The 15,898-nt window shown below is 38.0% G+C and overlaps 1 protein-coding gene across 4 annotated transcripts in view; it reads left to right on the forward strand.

Moving 5' to 3' along the window:
• The window catches only part of GRM1 (glutamate metabotropic receptor 1), a 404,029-nt gene that overhangs the window by 341,774 nt on the left and 46,357 nt on the right, over positions 1–15,898 (forward strand). For all 4 annotated transcript variants that reach the window (XM_032873126.1, XM_032873125.1, XM_032873128.1 and 1 more), the window contains exons 6-7: positions 722–890; positions 14,910–15,036. In XM_032873126.1, coding sequence (XP_032729017.1) covers positions 722–890; positions 14,910–15,036 — 296 coding nt within the window. The remainder of the gene's footprint in view (positions 1–721; positions 891–14,909; positions 15,037–15,898) is intronic.

Genomic DNA, 15,898 nt, shown 5'->3' on the forward strand with positions numbered 1-15,898 from the left:
ATTGCCCATACTGAAAAATGATGAGGTCTGGCCCCCAGAGCACACTCAGCTGCAGTGAGCATTTCAAAATGTAGATTTTGCCGTAGTGTAGCATTGCAGCATTTGAAATTACTGGAATAACTGACGCCGATTATTTAGATTCAGAAATGTTTGTCCTAATCAGGGAAGAGACCAGTTTAAATGTCAGTGCTCAAGATGTTAAATCCCCAACATCCTTGTTAATTAAAGCTGTGTTTCTCAGATTTCTTGCTTTATTAGCACCTTAAATAGGTTCCAGACTTGGTAAAACTCACTTCTTTTAATCCAGCGTAATGAAAATGACAACTGAATGTGAAAAAGGACATTAGAATGAAAGTAATCAAGTTAAGAAATTAATGTTCTCAAGAATCACGACTTGTTCAAAGAATAAATTAGTGAGTAATGATTTGAAGGAAATGAAAATCAACTCAGCACATATAGGATTATTTGGGGGGAGAATAACAGAGAAAAGTGTAGGAGTAATACATTCTTTAGCAGATATAGACAATACACAGACTGTAGATGAAACACACATTTTGGAAAATCAGAGGAAACCTTAGAAATGAAATAAAATATTGACAGGCATTAGGAAGTGCGATGATTCTTGCTCTTATCTTCCTTCTGGTGTGTCTGTTTACCGAATTTTTTCATTTTCTGCATCATGTCTATACTCTCCAAGACACACATGTTGTTTTCTCTGTAGGTATGATATCATGAATCTTCAGTACACAGAAGCTAATCGCTATGACTACGTACATGTAGGAACCTGGCATGAAGGCGTGTTGAACATCGATGATTACAAAATCCAAATGAACAAGAGTGGAGTGGTACGGTCTGTGTGCAGTGAGCCTTGCTTAAAGGGTCAAATTAAGGTAAGCTGACCACAGATGTATTCTTGGACAGGCCACCTGCATGAGCCTATGTAAAGAAAAAAAGACATTTTTCTTAGACAAGACTGCTCAGAAAGGGTGTGCCAAGCTTTCTGGTTTTGTAATTGTGTTTTGCTAAAATTGGGAAAACAAAGAAAGATTAGGAAATGAAATAGGCAAACCATTCAAATATTTAAAAATAGTCCTTATCTGAATTGTAATGATGAGCCAGAATCTTCAATCCAATATAGAAAGCAAGGGGACAAATACTCGAACTACAAATTAAAACAGAAGTAAATGTGGAAACCAAAACCAGTGATAATGCTTAGTCATAGTTGTAGCTATTGTTAAAGAGAGCAGAAGCTGAACAATACAAAATAAGTGCATAATAAACATAAAAGAAGTTGAAATGAGCTAATGCAGAAGCTGCTTATCAGTTATCTTTTCACCACCACATTTTTAAATTTTTCCTGAAATTGGCATTTTCTAGCCAAGAGAGAATCCTCACTTCCTAATTATTCTTAGAAGCCTTTTTTTTTTTTTTTTCATCAGTCTGGGGCAAGTGAGTAACCATGATATTGCTGTATGCATAACAGTAGAGTAAATACACATCAAATATCTAGCCTTTGGCTGGGCGATCTAGAGAGAATTCTTAGTAAGGAAGACATGGCAACAATGCTCCCTGAATTCATGCTATTTAAAACCAAACTAGATGATACACTAGGAAATGGAGTGTAGGGCAGTGATTGCCAACTGGCAGGAGGATGGATTAAATGACCTGCTAGGTCTTTCCTCTCTCTAATTTTCTGTGATTCAACTCTGGGAGCAGACAAGCTGTCACATAAATGTCACATAGCACAGCTGGGCTGGAGTAGACACCGTGGGAGGTGCTGGCCCCTCCAGCCACGCCGCCCCTCCAGCCACACCACCACTGCCCTTCTTGGGAGCTGTGGACTGCCCCTGCAGGGAGAAGCCCTGACAGGTACACTGAGTGGTCTGGTTGTGTGCGGAAGTGCTGGTGCAGAAACTGGAAGAGCCTCACATCTACTGGTCAGTGAAAGCAGAGGATTTGGAAACCGCAACATCTTTTGAAGAGCTATAGTGATGAACTCAACTCTCAGTGATACCGGATACTTTGAGGAAGCAATAGACTTCTGAGACAATTCACCCCAGTTTGTTTGATTGATAGGTTGATTGATTGCATCTTCATTTTTTTAAATGGAGTCTAGTTGACACACAAAGTTACATTCATTTTAGTCACCCTAGTTTTAGATGTCTTTTGCCTTCTATGCAGATGTGATATTTAAAGTACTTAATTATTGTCATGACAACTCACCAATTCAACTGGACTCCTTCTTTGTGCTCCTGCCAAGCCCAGGGTTAGTCCTTGGACTGTGGGAAGATATGGAGAAGGAGTCCTGCAAGGTTGGAGTAGTGTGGAGGCATTCAGGAGGCTCAAAGATACCATGAGTTTCCACTCTGCACAGAAGTGTTTCATGCTTGTAGCCACACCAGTGTGATCGGCTCCTCCCCAGGAATCTCATTTCTGATTCTTGTCCTGATGAAATTCTTCCACGTGAGGCTATCTGGTGGTTTAAAATCCAGAGGCCTGTAGCTTCTTGACTATTTCCGCGAGATGCCAGACCACTGGATTCTATGTTTGTCATCCTTCATGAATGGTGGGGAAACATGACATCTGAGACAGAGGTCATACCATGGGGGACAAAAGAGAAACCCTGAGCTCATGGACTTCTGTGACTCAAAAAGGATCACATGTCTGGCTCAGGCCTTTCCAGCTTGTGTGGTAGCATTGTTTATGCTGCACACAACCACTGTAAAACAGTTTATGGAACTAAAAGTTGGGTTTTTCAGAGTATAAGAAAAACAAACCAACCAACCCTGGCAAGAGAAAACTAATCATTCTAAAGATTCTCTGAACTCCAGCCCCCTTTCACAATTCCCTGCTATTGCTGTGATTGCTGGCAGGCCATGTATGGAGCCTCATATACCATGTGGATTCGGATTTGTACAGTCCAGAAGAAAGGCCTTTCCTCCCTGAGTTCAGAGGAAAGGCTGTCTGCATACATCTCTATGCCTAGATACTAAAGTATTTCTGGCAACACGTTTGCATTACGCCCATGCAGTGTTTGTTATTGAAGAAGATCCCAGAAATCATTGCGGAGCCATTACAGAGCACTAGCTATAAATGCAAATCTCTTGGGGTCTAATTTTAGAAATATTTTGTACCCTGCAGGAGGAAAATATGCCTGTTCTCAATGGCACCTGGAGTGGAGGTGGGGGTGTGTGTGGAATGTTTGTTTGTTTCCCATAAGCACCAAGGGAGGTATGGAAACAAATGAAATCTGAATCCCATTTACCAAATGATAGCACTTAGATTCTTACACCACCAATTTGCCACCTACCAGGCCCAGGATGCAGAGAGCCAGATCCCTCAGTAGCCACTACAAAGAAAGGAAGGAGAGAGGCAATGAGAAAGGGGATTGTAGGACTTGCCCTTGCATTAACTGGGAAATACACTGTTGAGAAAAGGAGTATTCATTTTGAATATCAAATGCCATTTAAAGTGCTAAAATAAATGATTTGACTCTTTATGATAACCCACAGAACTCTCTTATGATAATTTCTCTCAAAGTAGCTAAAAGTCCAGTTTTCTTATGTTATTGGTTTTTAGAAATATAATAACTTGTAAATATCTTACAGAAACAGAAATTTATTTTAACCATTCCATAAACACAGTTAAATAAGATCAAACATTTTATGGTTGTGTGTTACATTAGTCAGGGTTCAGACAGGAAGAAAGAACCCTTGCCAGGTTGTTTGATAGAAGGAATTTAATATAAGAAATTGGTTATAAAAGTGAAATAGGATGCCCAGGGCACCTCAGAGGTGACCAACAGCTAGAATCATCTTCACCCTGGGTCAGAGGGACACAAGGAGGAGTCACAGCTGCTCCTGAGATGCCCCCTGAAATGGGCATGAGAGGATACTTGGGCTTCTCCTCTCTCCTTTTCTTGGGTCTCCCATTAGGTCCTTGCATTTTGCCAATACCATCCAGAAGACATTAGCAAGAAAGCCTGGACAATGTACTTCACAGATTTCCTTGAGACCTTACGACTAAGCAAGGCTTAAGTGCTTGCTATTGCATTACTGCGAAGTAGAATCTCAGAGATGCAAGAATGAAGGGGGAGGGGAAAGGAGCCATGGGAGCATGGAGAAACAACAGCACCACCACCATCACTGAAGCAATGCTTTACTGAGTAGGATGCCACTTCACTGAATACAACTAGTTGTTCAGCCTCACAGAGATCTCTGGACAGGCTGCTCAGACTGTCTACTGGAGCAAAGAGGGGAGAAGGATGTGTGCACCTGTGCCATGCCATTTTCTGCTCCTCTGGTCAAAGTTTGCTCATGGGAAGTAACACCATCTGATCCCTTTAGGCAGCCATGGAGAAAGCCAGAATCTATGTCCTGTTCTATGGTCCTTTTTCAAATTAGAAGGAGTTGGGGGCCAAAGCCTCTGTAGGTCCCCTGCAGTCTGGTCTGGGTTTCTGTGTACAATGTACTTCTGAGTACAATGGAGGCTGTTCTGAACCCAGTGATGGAATCAAGGGAGAGACAAACAGGTGGAGGAGCCTGAAATGAGGCAACAGTGATAGAGGCTGACGTAAGGGTTGCGGAAGGGTCCAGGACTTCCCAAGAGCTAGTGGCCAAGGGCTTAAGAGACAGACTTGAGGAAGAACATCTGAGGCAGCACACAATGTGTGGACAATGGATCTGTGAGCAAACACCAAAGGCCTGGCACGTGTGGTGGTCTCCCGTATCAAGTGTGCAGCGATTTTTTTGGTGTGGTGAAGGATAGGAAAGAGCCGAGAAGGGGCAGGAAAGAGAAGGGAGGCCATGAAAGGAAGGAGAGAGGAGACAATAGAGGTCAGAGATGAATGTCTATCAAGCATACTCTTGTGCAAGTACAACCATAGGTGCATTACAGTCATCATTTTAATTATTCCTTAAAACAACCCTTTTAAAGCTGATACTATGGCCCCCATGAGAAATCTGAGGCCCAGAGAGGCTGAGTTACTTGCCTCAAGCCTTCTCAAGCTAGAGAGTGCCAAAGCTGGGCCCAGAGCCAGCAGGAAGCTCTAATCATCGCACTGCCTCAGGTTGTTCAACTACCTGTCTTTAGAGGATATGATGTTATTTCCTACAAATGCAAGTCTCAGTTGCTAAGCCTTATTTTCTCAGTAGTTGACAATAAAATTATAAATAGAGATCTACTTTAACAGGGAATAGAATCTAGAATTGTAGAAGCAATATTAGTGAGGGAGCTTGGGATAGTTTAATAGAAGCAGGGAAACCAGTAGAGAAGTCGAGGGAAAGGATCCTGCAGATTGTTTTCACTGGCTCTTATTCTTTTTTTCCTCCCCTTAAGTTTGCCTTTGGGTTCTTTACTTAAGAGGATGGTTTTGGGGCTAGGGGTTTGGGCATGAGGAATGAAGAGCCCTGATTCCTCCTATTCTCATCCAGCCAGTCAAAACAGAATTCTGGAGAATTGCGTGAACATGATAGAATACATCACAAATGTATCCTCATTCACACATTCCATATTGTCATATAATAAAATTCACCTTACATGCATATAGAAAAGCCCAGGTACACATATCTTACAAACTACAAGCTTTGAAATAAAGTTAACTAATTTCCTTTCGAAGGATGAGTCTGATTCCTTCCTATTTGTTGGCATTTTCTATTGGAAAGATAAAAGTTTACTTTCAAAAGGTATTAGCAGTGTGGACCTCAGAAGACTCTTTAACTTAAAACTGCTAAAGCCCTTTGCTCAACTTCAGCTTCCATGTCCCTCTGTTTACCATTCCATTTAGATCAGCAAATAGGCCAAACCACAGATTTGTTCAGTATCAAACTGAAAGGGACATGTTCATTTTCGTTGTGATCCAAGATGTCTTCAAAGATGAAAGGACACTCGGACAGTCTATCAAGAAACCATTTACATTGACCTTTAATGTAATCATGTGTCGTTAGATTTAATAATGCCATAAGCATGATTAGGTAATGCTGCTAGAGGCGTTTGTCTTTGGATTTTTTCTGTAGTTAAGGATAACTCCTTGAGAGAGTTGCCAATGTAGAAAACTTATAGTTTCTAGTAATATCTTTCTTTAAATATATGATTGCTAATATTAATTTTCACATTGACATTATCACCTTTCAACATAGGCCAGTGATTAAAAAGCAGCCACTGTGTTGTAGATCTTTTATTTCAAGACTCTACAAAGATTAGGGATGAGAGCCTCACATTCCAGAATATTTGTCATGTTAGCCACCCAGCATCATCCTTTAATGCCTGCTTTTAAATCATTCTTTCTGTAGTCTCTTTAGCATGATTTTTCTCTTCCTCTGTACATTTTCCTGTTCTTGAAAGAACTCTTTCTATATTTACAGTTGCGTATTTAACCCAATTCCAGCATTATTCTGCAAGAGGTGCTGTCTCTCTGAAAGACTGAACCCCCATTTTACCCCAAATCATCAAGCAATTAGTACCACCCTACCTTTCCAAATGATAAGAAAATAAATGTGATAAGGATGAATTTTATATGATATAACATATATTATTTGCCAACAATCCTTCATGCAGAAATAACTGTAGGAAATAGATGTGTCTTGAGCCCATGCTATCCAGTATCAAAGTTGAAAAGAAAATATAGGCATATCATAATGTTTGTACTTCAGATCATAACACACCTGCCAATATTACAATTAAATATCCTCATGGAGTAAAACAACTTTGGTAATGTGATAGAATATGAAACATTGTATTATGTGAAATCAGATAGATGAACTTTGAAAAGTGTTATCATTCCATTTATTTTGCACTGATGAAAACATTGCAAAAGTTTCATCAAAATATAAAATAACCAAAGAGAGGCTATAGCACCATTTCCTGGCAATTTACCACTTGAGGAGATACTACTCTCCCTTTAATCCCGATATCTGGGATTAGGAGGTTAAATCAGTGGGGTGGGAAGAGCTCATATGATGCAACCCCTTGCACTCTTCCTACCCTCACACTGAATCAGCTCACCTGCTGATTTTCTTTTAGGTTACATTATGGATCATGTAGGACAAATTATTTTACGTTCAGTTTTTCCATCTGCAATTGCTCCAAAATTCAAAGTTCAAAGTGTGTCATACTGTAGCTGCAGTTCTTTATATTTGTAGCTATTTTTGTTTTCATAGCATTTGGAATAGTTTCATTCTCCTCCAGTGCATGTGCTTCAAAATTGCTTGGATATGCTGTCTTCTCTTCATGGCAGTAGGAAGAGGAATTTTGTCTTGAATTTGGTGGCAAGAAAATCATTTTAAACTGACATCTACCTTGAACAAATGTTCCCATGGTTCAAACAATCGTTATTCCCCGGTCACTATGTAGCTTGCATGGGTGTGTCATGGCCTGTCCTCACCACCCAGCCCATCCAGCCCATTTGCCTGAAGCTTTTGGAGTTTTTTTGAAGTTATCGCAAGCCTATTAGCTGTAAATTCTCTTTGGAAACTCCCTGTATCTGTAATGAGTATATCTTTCTTCCTATTTGCTCTTTCTTCCTATTTGCTCATAATTTTGATCTCATTAATACTTCCCTCATTTTTCCTCACTTTCAAATGTGAAAAAAAAAACACATTAAATTGACCACTCATGTAGCCACCAACTACATTCAGTAATTATGAATCCTTCACTATATTTCCTCTCCCTGCACCCTTCTCTTAATTTCTTTATTCCTCTCTCTTTTTCCCCACCTACTGTTCTCCCTGAACCTGAGCCATTTGAAAGTAAGGTGCAAATAGGAAACTCCATGCCTTAAAACCTCAGCTTGTGTTTTCTCAAAATAAGATTATTCGCATACAACCATGAGCTGAGCTAAGAAGTTAGCCATAACATCATCAGCCGCAACTGCCCCATCCACCTCCACTTTCTCTTTCACTTGTGATTCAAAGCAAACTTCCCACTTAAACTGTTCATAGTTAATGCAGCCATTTTGGCAACCAGTGAAATGATGATATGCTTTGTCCATTATATAATACTTTCTAAATCCCACTGCAGGAAGGCAAGATCTGAATATAAATTGCCCACAAGAACATAATTTTTTTTTTTTTAATCTGAGAAGGCTGTGATTGCATAACAATAATACGATCTGCTCTGGTGACTAAAAACATATTGGCTATGATTTTTTTTAAAAATGAAAATAAAATACCCTTTTTTTTGGTATCTTATTGTGCATGTGAAAACATGAAATTACTATAGTCCCTCTGAATGAGAAAAAAATTCTTCAGGCACTAATCATAATAAGAAATTCTTGGAATTATTAATTTATCCACAGCCACTTTGAGTAATACCTATATTCTTGCCTCTCATAGGTTGACTAGAGTCTATGCTAATCACACATTTACTGAAGTTGTTGGTGATCCCTCTAGTTTCAGACCCAGCTTGCCAATTCCTGGGGATGATTCCTGCTAGGTGCTGCTGCTAATCACATGATATTGGACAGTGGCAGTGGCAGTGGCAGAAACAGGACCCATTTGTTTTTGTAAATAAAGAGTTCTTGAGGTATAAGAATTTAAGGAGGCACTTACTCTCAAGGTTGTGCAAGTGCAGGGTGCATACTTACACAACCCTGAGGGAGAGCGTCTCTTTAAACGTGGCCCCTAGGTGCTACACTAACACATTACATTAGATTTTGAGCTCTTTAGCCTTAACAATTGGGTTTCTCAAAAATTTATGCCATGTATAGCACCATGTCTGGCACACTGCACCACTAAACAAAGGCTGATTGAGTACATATCTACCAGACTCTGAGATGTAATTTTGGTTCTCAGCATAACATGTCATCACCCTGGCAGCCACTGTTACACTGGGAAAAGCCTAGCTTTGGAAGTAACTGAACATCACATGACTGAGATTTGCACAAGACATGGATCCCTTCTGTAGTGACTTCCTCGCCTGCAGAACTCACATAATTAACTCCACCCCCTGGAGTGGTTGTGCAGGGTTAGTATAATTCTGTACAGAGGTCCTAGCACATAGCCTGGTTCAATATATGTCTGCTCTTGTGATGATTTTATATTGCTATACCATTTTTATTACATTTTCCTTGTAATAAATTACAGTGTGGGGATTTTTTTCATTGGCATTTTTTATTTAGTTTTTGTAAGGTTTTCTTCACTTTAATTTTTCATTCTCTTTGAATTCATTTACATTTTTTCTGTTTATGTCATAGTCTATATTATTTTTCTGTTTTCTTCCATCTGCATTATTGAGTAATTAATATATGCCAAGAACCATGCCAGTAATGTAGGCAGCTTGGGTCCGAGAACCCAGAGGAAGGTCCTATAAGACCAACCTTAGAGGGCCCTTGGCTTCACACAGGATAGAAATCAAACATGAAACAAAAAAAAACCAGGAGTCAGAGAAAGTGAAAGAAGAGTTTATTGAATAGCATGAGTGGCAGAGAATGGCAGAGTATCTGGGAGACTCAGAAAGGAAAGGAGAATGAGTCTTGTCATTGTTTGGGGTTAGGGGTTTATATTAGAAAAGGGTCTAGGATACATGTTTCTTCAGCAGTCCAGGTAGGAATCCAGTCCAATCGAGGTGAATGTCAGGTGAACAGGTTATTCCATAAGATAGCCGAAGCTGAGTCTTGATGCCAGTATCAGCCAAGGTTTGTTTGAAGCTAATGTCCTGGGACATCTTTGGGATCTGGCTTTCTTAAGTGCTATCAGGGATTTGGAGTTTAGAACAAAATTCAGAGAACGATTAACTTTATTTCCCCCTGGAAAGGAGAACAGAGCTTCTTCGACTTATTTAGAGGTAAAATATAAAACATGATTATCAGGGCCCTGTAGAAAAACGAGATGGAGCTTTTCTAAAATGGAGTCTCTTCAGCTTCCGTACTTCACTAGCTCCGTGAATGTGAAGGAAACTTAACTTCCTTTGAGGAACTCAGTGAGTGGGAGAAAAACTTCTTACTCAAGTTGACTGTTGCCCCAGCTCACATACAGGACGTGATAGGAAAGAAGAGGGCAACGCTAGCTCTTCTCTCATGCAGCTGACCCTCCTGCAGTCCTAATTAGAGTAGACTCAGCTTCTCTATTCTGTTTAGTCTTCTGGGCATTTCTCTTTTGAAGAAAATTTTTTTCTGTTTCCTCTGATTCACAGTTATCTTTCCTTCATTATATTCTCTTGATGCTATTTATTTTCTTTCATTCTTTTTTTTTAAGATTTATTTATTTGAAAGAGAGCATGCGTGCATATTGGGGGAGAAGCAGAGGGAGGGGCAGAGGGAGAAAATCTTAAGAAGACCCCCCACAGAGTCTGGAGCCTATCAGGGGACTCTGTCTCTCGACCCTGAGATCATGACCTGAGCGGAAATCAAGAGTCTGATGCTTAACCAACCAAACTACCCAGGCGCCCATATTCTTTTTCTAAATAAAACCTTATTTTAAAAAATCCATTTCAAGTTACTTCAGAAACTTAGTTACAAAATGAACACTTGATTTCCTTGCATAAATACTTTAAGACTCCTACAAGGTCTATGTAATTGAATTATGGCATTGTATGTACCAGCAGCTCACCTGGTCTCACTGATAATAAATAGCTCTGTGTGCACAGGACATAAAAAGAATCAAAGCAGGCTCTGGGCCTTAGTAAGCCTTGGTCCTTTAAGGGCAGTTTCAGTAAAATATCAAAACTGTCATTGTGACTCAGAGATATCATAAAAAGTACTTGTGGCAAAAGTGAAAACATACTTTAGTCAGTTACTGAGTATATACTATAATAGTCCCCTCTTATTTGGGAGATATGTTCCAACGTACCCTCCTCCTAAAACCACAGATAGTTCCAAACCTGATATATACTATGTTTTCTCCTAGATCTACATACCTATGATAAAGTTTAATTTATAAATAGGTACAATAAAAGATTAACTGCAGTAACTGATAATGACACATAATAATTATAACAATATTGTGCTATGGTGAGTGCTGTGAAATGTGTAAACCTGGCAATTCACAGACCTGTACCCCTGGGGCTAAAAGTACAGTATATGTTTATAAAAAAATAAAGAAATTTTAAAAAATTATAACAATAACCTGTAATAAAAGTTTTGTGAATGTGGTCTCTCTCTCTCTTTTTCAAAATATCTTATTATACTGTACTCAGCCTTCTTCCTGTGATGATTTGAGATGATAAAATGCCTACGTGATGAGATGAAGTGAGGTGAATTATGTAGGCACTGTGATAAATTGTTAGGCTGCTACTGACCTCCTGATAATATGTCCGGAGGATTGTATGCTTCTGAACAAAGACTGACCATGGATCAGGAGGGGCCACTATACGTGCGAAAGAAATATCAGTAACCATGACTCATATAAAAATACAGAAAATATAAAAATAATCAATACTATGCTATTGGGAAGATTTGGATATAAATCAGAGACAATAACAGGAATTAAAAAGAACTATATCTGGATGAAACATATCTATTATATAGATATGAAAAAATTAGAGGACGAAATCTAGCTTGGAGTAATAAAATATCAACTATATTTTAGCTACTAGAGAATTAGAAATAAGACAATATTTGAAAGGATTTACTGCTCCAAGATACTGTCTGGAGCTTGTGATGTATCTGCGCTTGAAAGTAGTGACACAGATGGACTGATGGAGAAGAGATGACATTCTAAATGGAAGGTAATATTCTTTCTTTCATTAAAACATATTAATTTGTTTACTATGTTGGTTCCATGTGAGAGCCATGGATTAAAACATACACATGTAAAAGGTGCACGTGCATGTGCGCGCACACATACACACACACACACACACACTCACACTCACACACACACTCATTCTTTTTTCTCTCTGTCTTTAAACTCTATTCTCCAATAGCAGCCAGAATACTCCTTGTAGAAAGCAAGTCAGGTGAAACACAAATTCAAAGATGTTTCTACTGTACTTGAAACCTTCCCCCAAAACAAAACAAACAGTTATGTGGACATTAATGAAGACAAAATGAGGGGCTGGGACAGAGGCTCTGTCCTCATTTTGCAGACTTTTATAAGAAATTAATAACAGAAAATTTTGGTGCAGAAACAAGGACCAGGGACTAAATGAATGCCTGTCTGGAGAGCTTATATTGCAAAGGTACATGGGTAGGGAGGCACTAAAGTTCTTTAAGTGGTTTAATTGTGTTTTTAAAAAAAATTTATTCAATACCCATCCATTGGCCGCCACTGTGTGTTTTTGATACTTATTTGTCCCTTGATGACTAAATCTGAAAACAATGAAAGTCAGCTTGGTCCCTTCTCTTGAGGAGCCATGGGCTATTTGGGTGATCTTGGCAGCTGTGTGCATGTTACTCTAAGCAAAAAGAAATTAGAGCAATGTTGTATGATTAGGAGACAGGGACAAGAATTCAGGTGTAAAATGATAAAACCTCAGTCTAGAGGAGTGACTGAGAGATGGAAAAGACAAGTCAAGGGCTCCTGGGTGGCTCAGTCAGTTAAGCATCTGACTCTTGATTTCGGCTCAGACCATGATCTCAGGGATAGGGATAGAGCCCCCCATTGAGCTCTGTGCTGGGCATGGAGCCTGCTTAAGATTCTCTCTCTTTCCCCCTCTGACCCTCCCAACTCTCTCTTAAAAAAAATTAAATTAAAAAAAAAAAGGCAAACAAAATATTACAGATGTGTATGGCAAAAGTATACGTCCTTGGTGGCAGAATAAGGAAGAAATCATAAAATATAACTCTACTTAAGCAACTCCATTTTCATTATTTATTAAAGAGGTAAGCTAATCATTTATTGATTCATTTATTCAGTCATATAAAACCTGATTTGAAATACTTTCCAAGTACCAGCTAATCACAAGATCTACCCTCACTATTCATTCTGCATAAATCAATTTGTTTAGCATTACCACCTTTTGAATTTGTTGAATTAGTAGCATTATTTTTATAGTAAAAGAAAGAGACAAAGCTGACTAAAGGGAGATGCAGTATTTTATGATGGCTTTTACTGTACTTTTATGCCAATTAAAATAAGAAAGTGGTATTCATTTACTCAATTTTTCTCATCTCACTTAAAAAATTTTTATTTGGAATGTAAATTTCCCACACTTATTTTGAGGTTGTGGGGAGTCTTTTTTTTTTTTTTTAAGACTTAATTTGATTCTACTTTCCAAAGTTTTCTGAAAGTAAAAGAAAAAAAAGAATAACTCACATTTTCTGAAAATATACTGTCATTTTTATTTTATATGTAATTCTAAGGTAGGGGGATAAATTTTGACCTGCTCTGTGAGAATATAGTTTTATTTTCACAAAGATTAGAGTTTATATGATTTTAAGGTCTAGCAATATTTACAGTTTGATTTCTGATTTTTCATATGTATTAGGGAGAACTTGTGCTTCTAGCCATGAAAGAGTAACAGAGCCCAGACTGCCTTTTGGTGTAAACAACGAGAAAACTTGACATAATATATGAAATAACTGTTCAGATGCTGGAAAATGGTGCATGACCTTGATTCCAGGGAATTGAAAGCAAATAAACAAGGCGAACCCTAAAATCACTCAATCAGCCTGGAGGCAATTTCCTTGTTGTTCAGTAAAAGAGAACAGAGCTTGGAGATCTTGATAATTAAAGAAGACAGAAATCAAAGTTTAGGAAGGCCAAGGCAGTGAGAATTTGTAGTGTGGTATAAGTGATAGAATTATTCAGAAAATGTCCTAGAAGTTAACATACAGGTTCTCTTAAGCATTTGGCTGAACACAGGTCTGCACATGGGTAGGACAAAATTCAAAAATTCAAGTGAAAAAAAGTTACTAGGGAGCTGGAATCCCTGAGCATACACAGATCCAGGAATTGTCTCATTTTCCACAAGCCAGAGTGGAGATGCCTTGTTGAATACACAAGGGATTAAGTAGAAACCCCAGGGAGTCACACCTTAATAATGAGGCTTAATTATTCCTACAGTAGAGACTCTTCTAGACTTCTAAAAGGTTAAAAACAATGCTCTAACTGAGTCACAAGCAGTTTAGCTGCCTGCCAGAACAAAGACCAGTACTTCTTCAAGGAAAAACATCCAGCACACTATACCTTATGTACACGATGTCCAGCATCTGGTCAGAATTTTCTTTTCCAGCCACACCAATGATTATACTAATCGTAAATGTATGAAATATTTCAATAAAAAGCAGAAGTTCTCAGACTGCAGATGAAAGCAAGATCTAAATATGTGCTTACAAGAAAATCACTTTAAATGCAGTGTGATTTGACTTTTTTTGGTATCATGTCAAGTGAAATTTGCTTACCAAACAGATTGAAAATTGGAGAAAGTTTAAACTACTACTTCAATAGTAAATGATTCTTCAGTAATTTTGGACTAGTAATTTTTCTTCCAACAATTTATGTAATCTTTTAAGTTCACTAGAGCAAGTCACAGGCCAATAACAGGATTGGTTTTCTTAGCAATCATTCTGTTTTTATGTATATAAAGTCACTCAGACTTTCATAATTATAAAATGCCATAATTCCTCAGATTTTTATGAGTTAATAAGAAAATAATATACAAGAACTTTTGTGGTTAAAAATTGCTCTTTCGGAGAAGAAAAATTTATTTTTATTTTTCTGAGGATAATACAAATGAATATAAATAATAAAATTCAACTGTTTCATTTTTTAACTCTGAAAAAGATAATGTCATCAATTCTCTTTATGAAAGATATTATTTTTGAAAAGCTTCCAAATCCAGTATAGAATGACCTGAAATTCACATCTGAATTAAGATAATCAGGTATATTTGAATGCATGTATTTAAGGTTCCTTTTTTGAAGAATTACTCTTTTTGTTTTATTATTATAGTATGAAAACAAGTCCATATTGAAATAGAAGGCTTTCTGGGGAAACCCTCTTTAAGGCATATGGACTATCCCTGTGTTACAGGTCATACGGAAAGGAGAAGTGAGTTGCTGCTGGATTTGCACAGCCTGCAAAGAGAATGAATATGTGCAAGATGAGTTCACCTGTAAAGCCTGTGACTTAGGGTGGTGGCCCAGTGCAGATCTAACAGGTAAGAAGTGCCCTACTTTAGATTTTGTGCCTGACTGTAGACCTTCTCAATATGCCCATTGTTTAAAATATGAATGAGCAACTCTTGTCTTTTTTGGTGTTTATTTTTACTGTGCACTTTTTAATGCTCATGTCAAAGAGCACACAGAAACCTTTATAAGTTTTCAATCATCCATATTGAAAAGCAAGTTCATTTTTTAAATCTAAATAAAAGTGTATTAAATGGGTATTCTGGTATGCCAGTTGCTTTCTGTTTTTCTTTTTTAAAATTTTATTTCAAGATATTTCTAGTTACCTGCATTTATGTTTGCAAACATTTCTTGAACATGTGTGAGGCAGTACTTTTTTTGCTTTAAATGTATCTTGCTTTATTACTTTATTTTGCTTAAAACTTATCAGGGAAGAAACATGTAAAAATAATATAAAATTGTTATTAATATAAAAGAGATATTAATAGTGCATAAAGTTCATTAGGCAGATAAGGAGATGAAAGAAATTCCAGAGAATAACTAGAAGATGGGAAAATGAAAGCCTATAACACATTTGGGGAAAACCACAAAATAAGTGTGTGGGGTTGGTTGATAGACACAAGGACCTAGCAAAGGCCAGAAATGAGACTGGTGGTGGATGATACAAGATTCTTCCTGACCTTTCCCCAAGAGTTTGGACTGTGGTTTTAAGCACAGGAGAACCACTGAAGAATTTAAATAGGCAAATAACACCTTGGTATTTGTGTCTCATAAAGATGCTTCTACTAGCTCAGACTAGCAGTCTGAGGAGTATAATGAGATTGGATGAAAAACAGAAGCTAGAAACTATTGCATTGGTTCAAATGAGTAATTTCCAAGGGCGTGGATGAGGGC

Source organism: Lontra canadensis, unplaced genomic scaffold, assembly GCF_010015895.1.
Source record: "Lontra canadensis isolate GAN:19392208 unplaced genomic scaffold, GSC_riverotter_1.0 scaffold47, whole genome shotgun sequence".
In the NCBI taxonomy this organism is placed as follows: Eukaryota; Metazoa; Chordata; class Mammalia; order Carnivora; family Mustelidae; genus Lontra; species Lontra canadensis.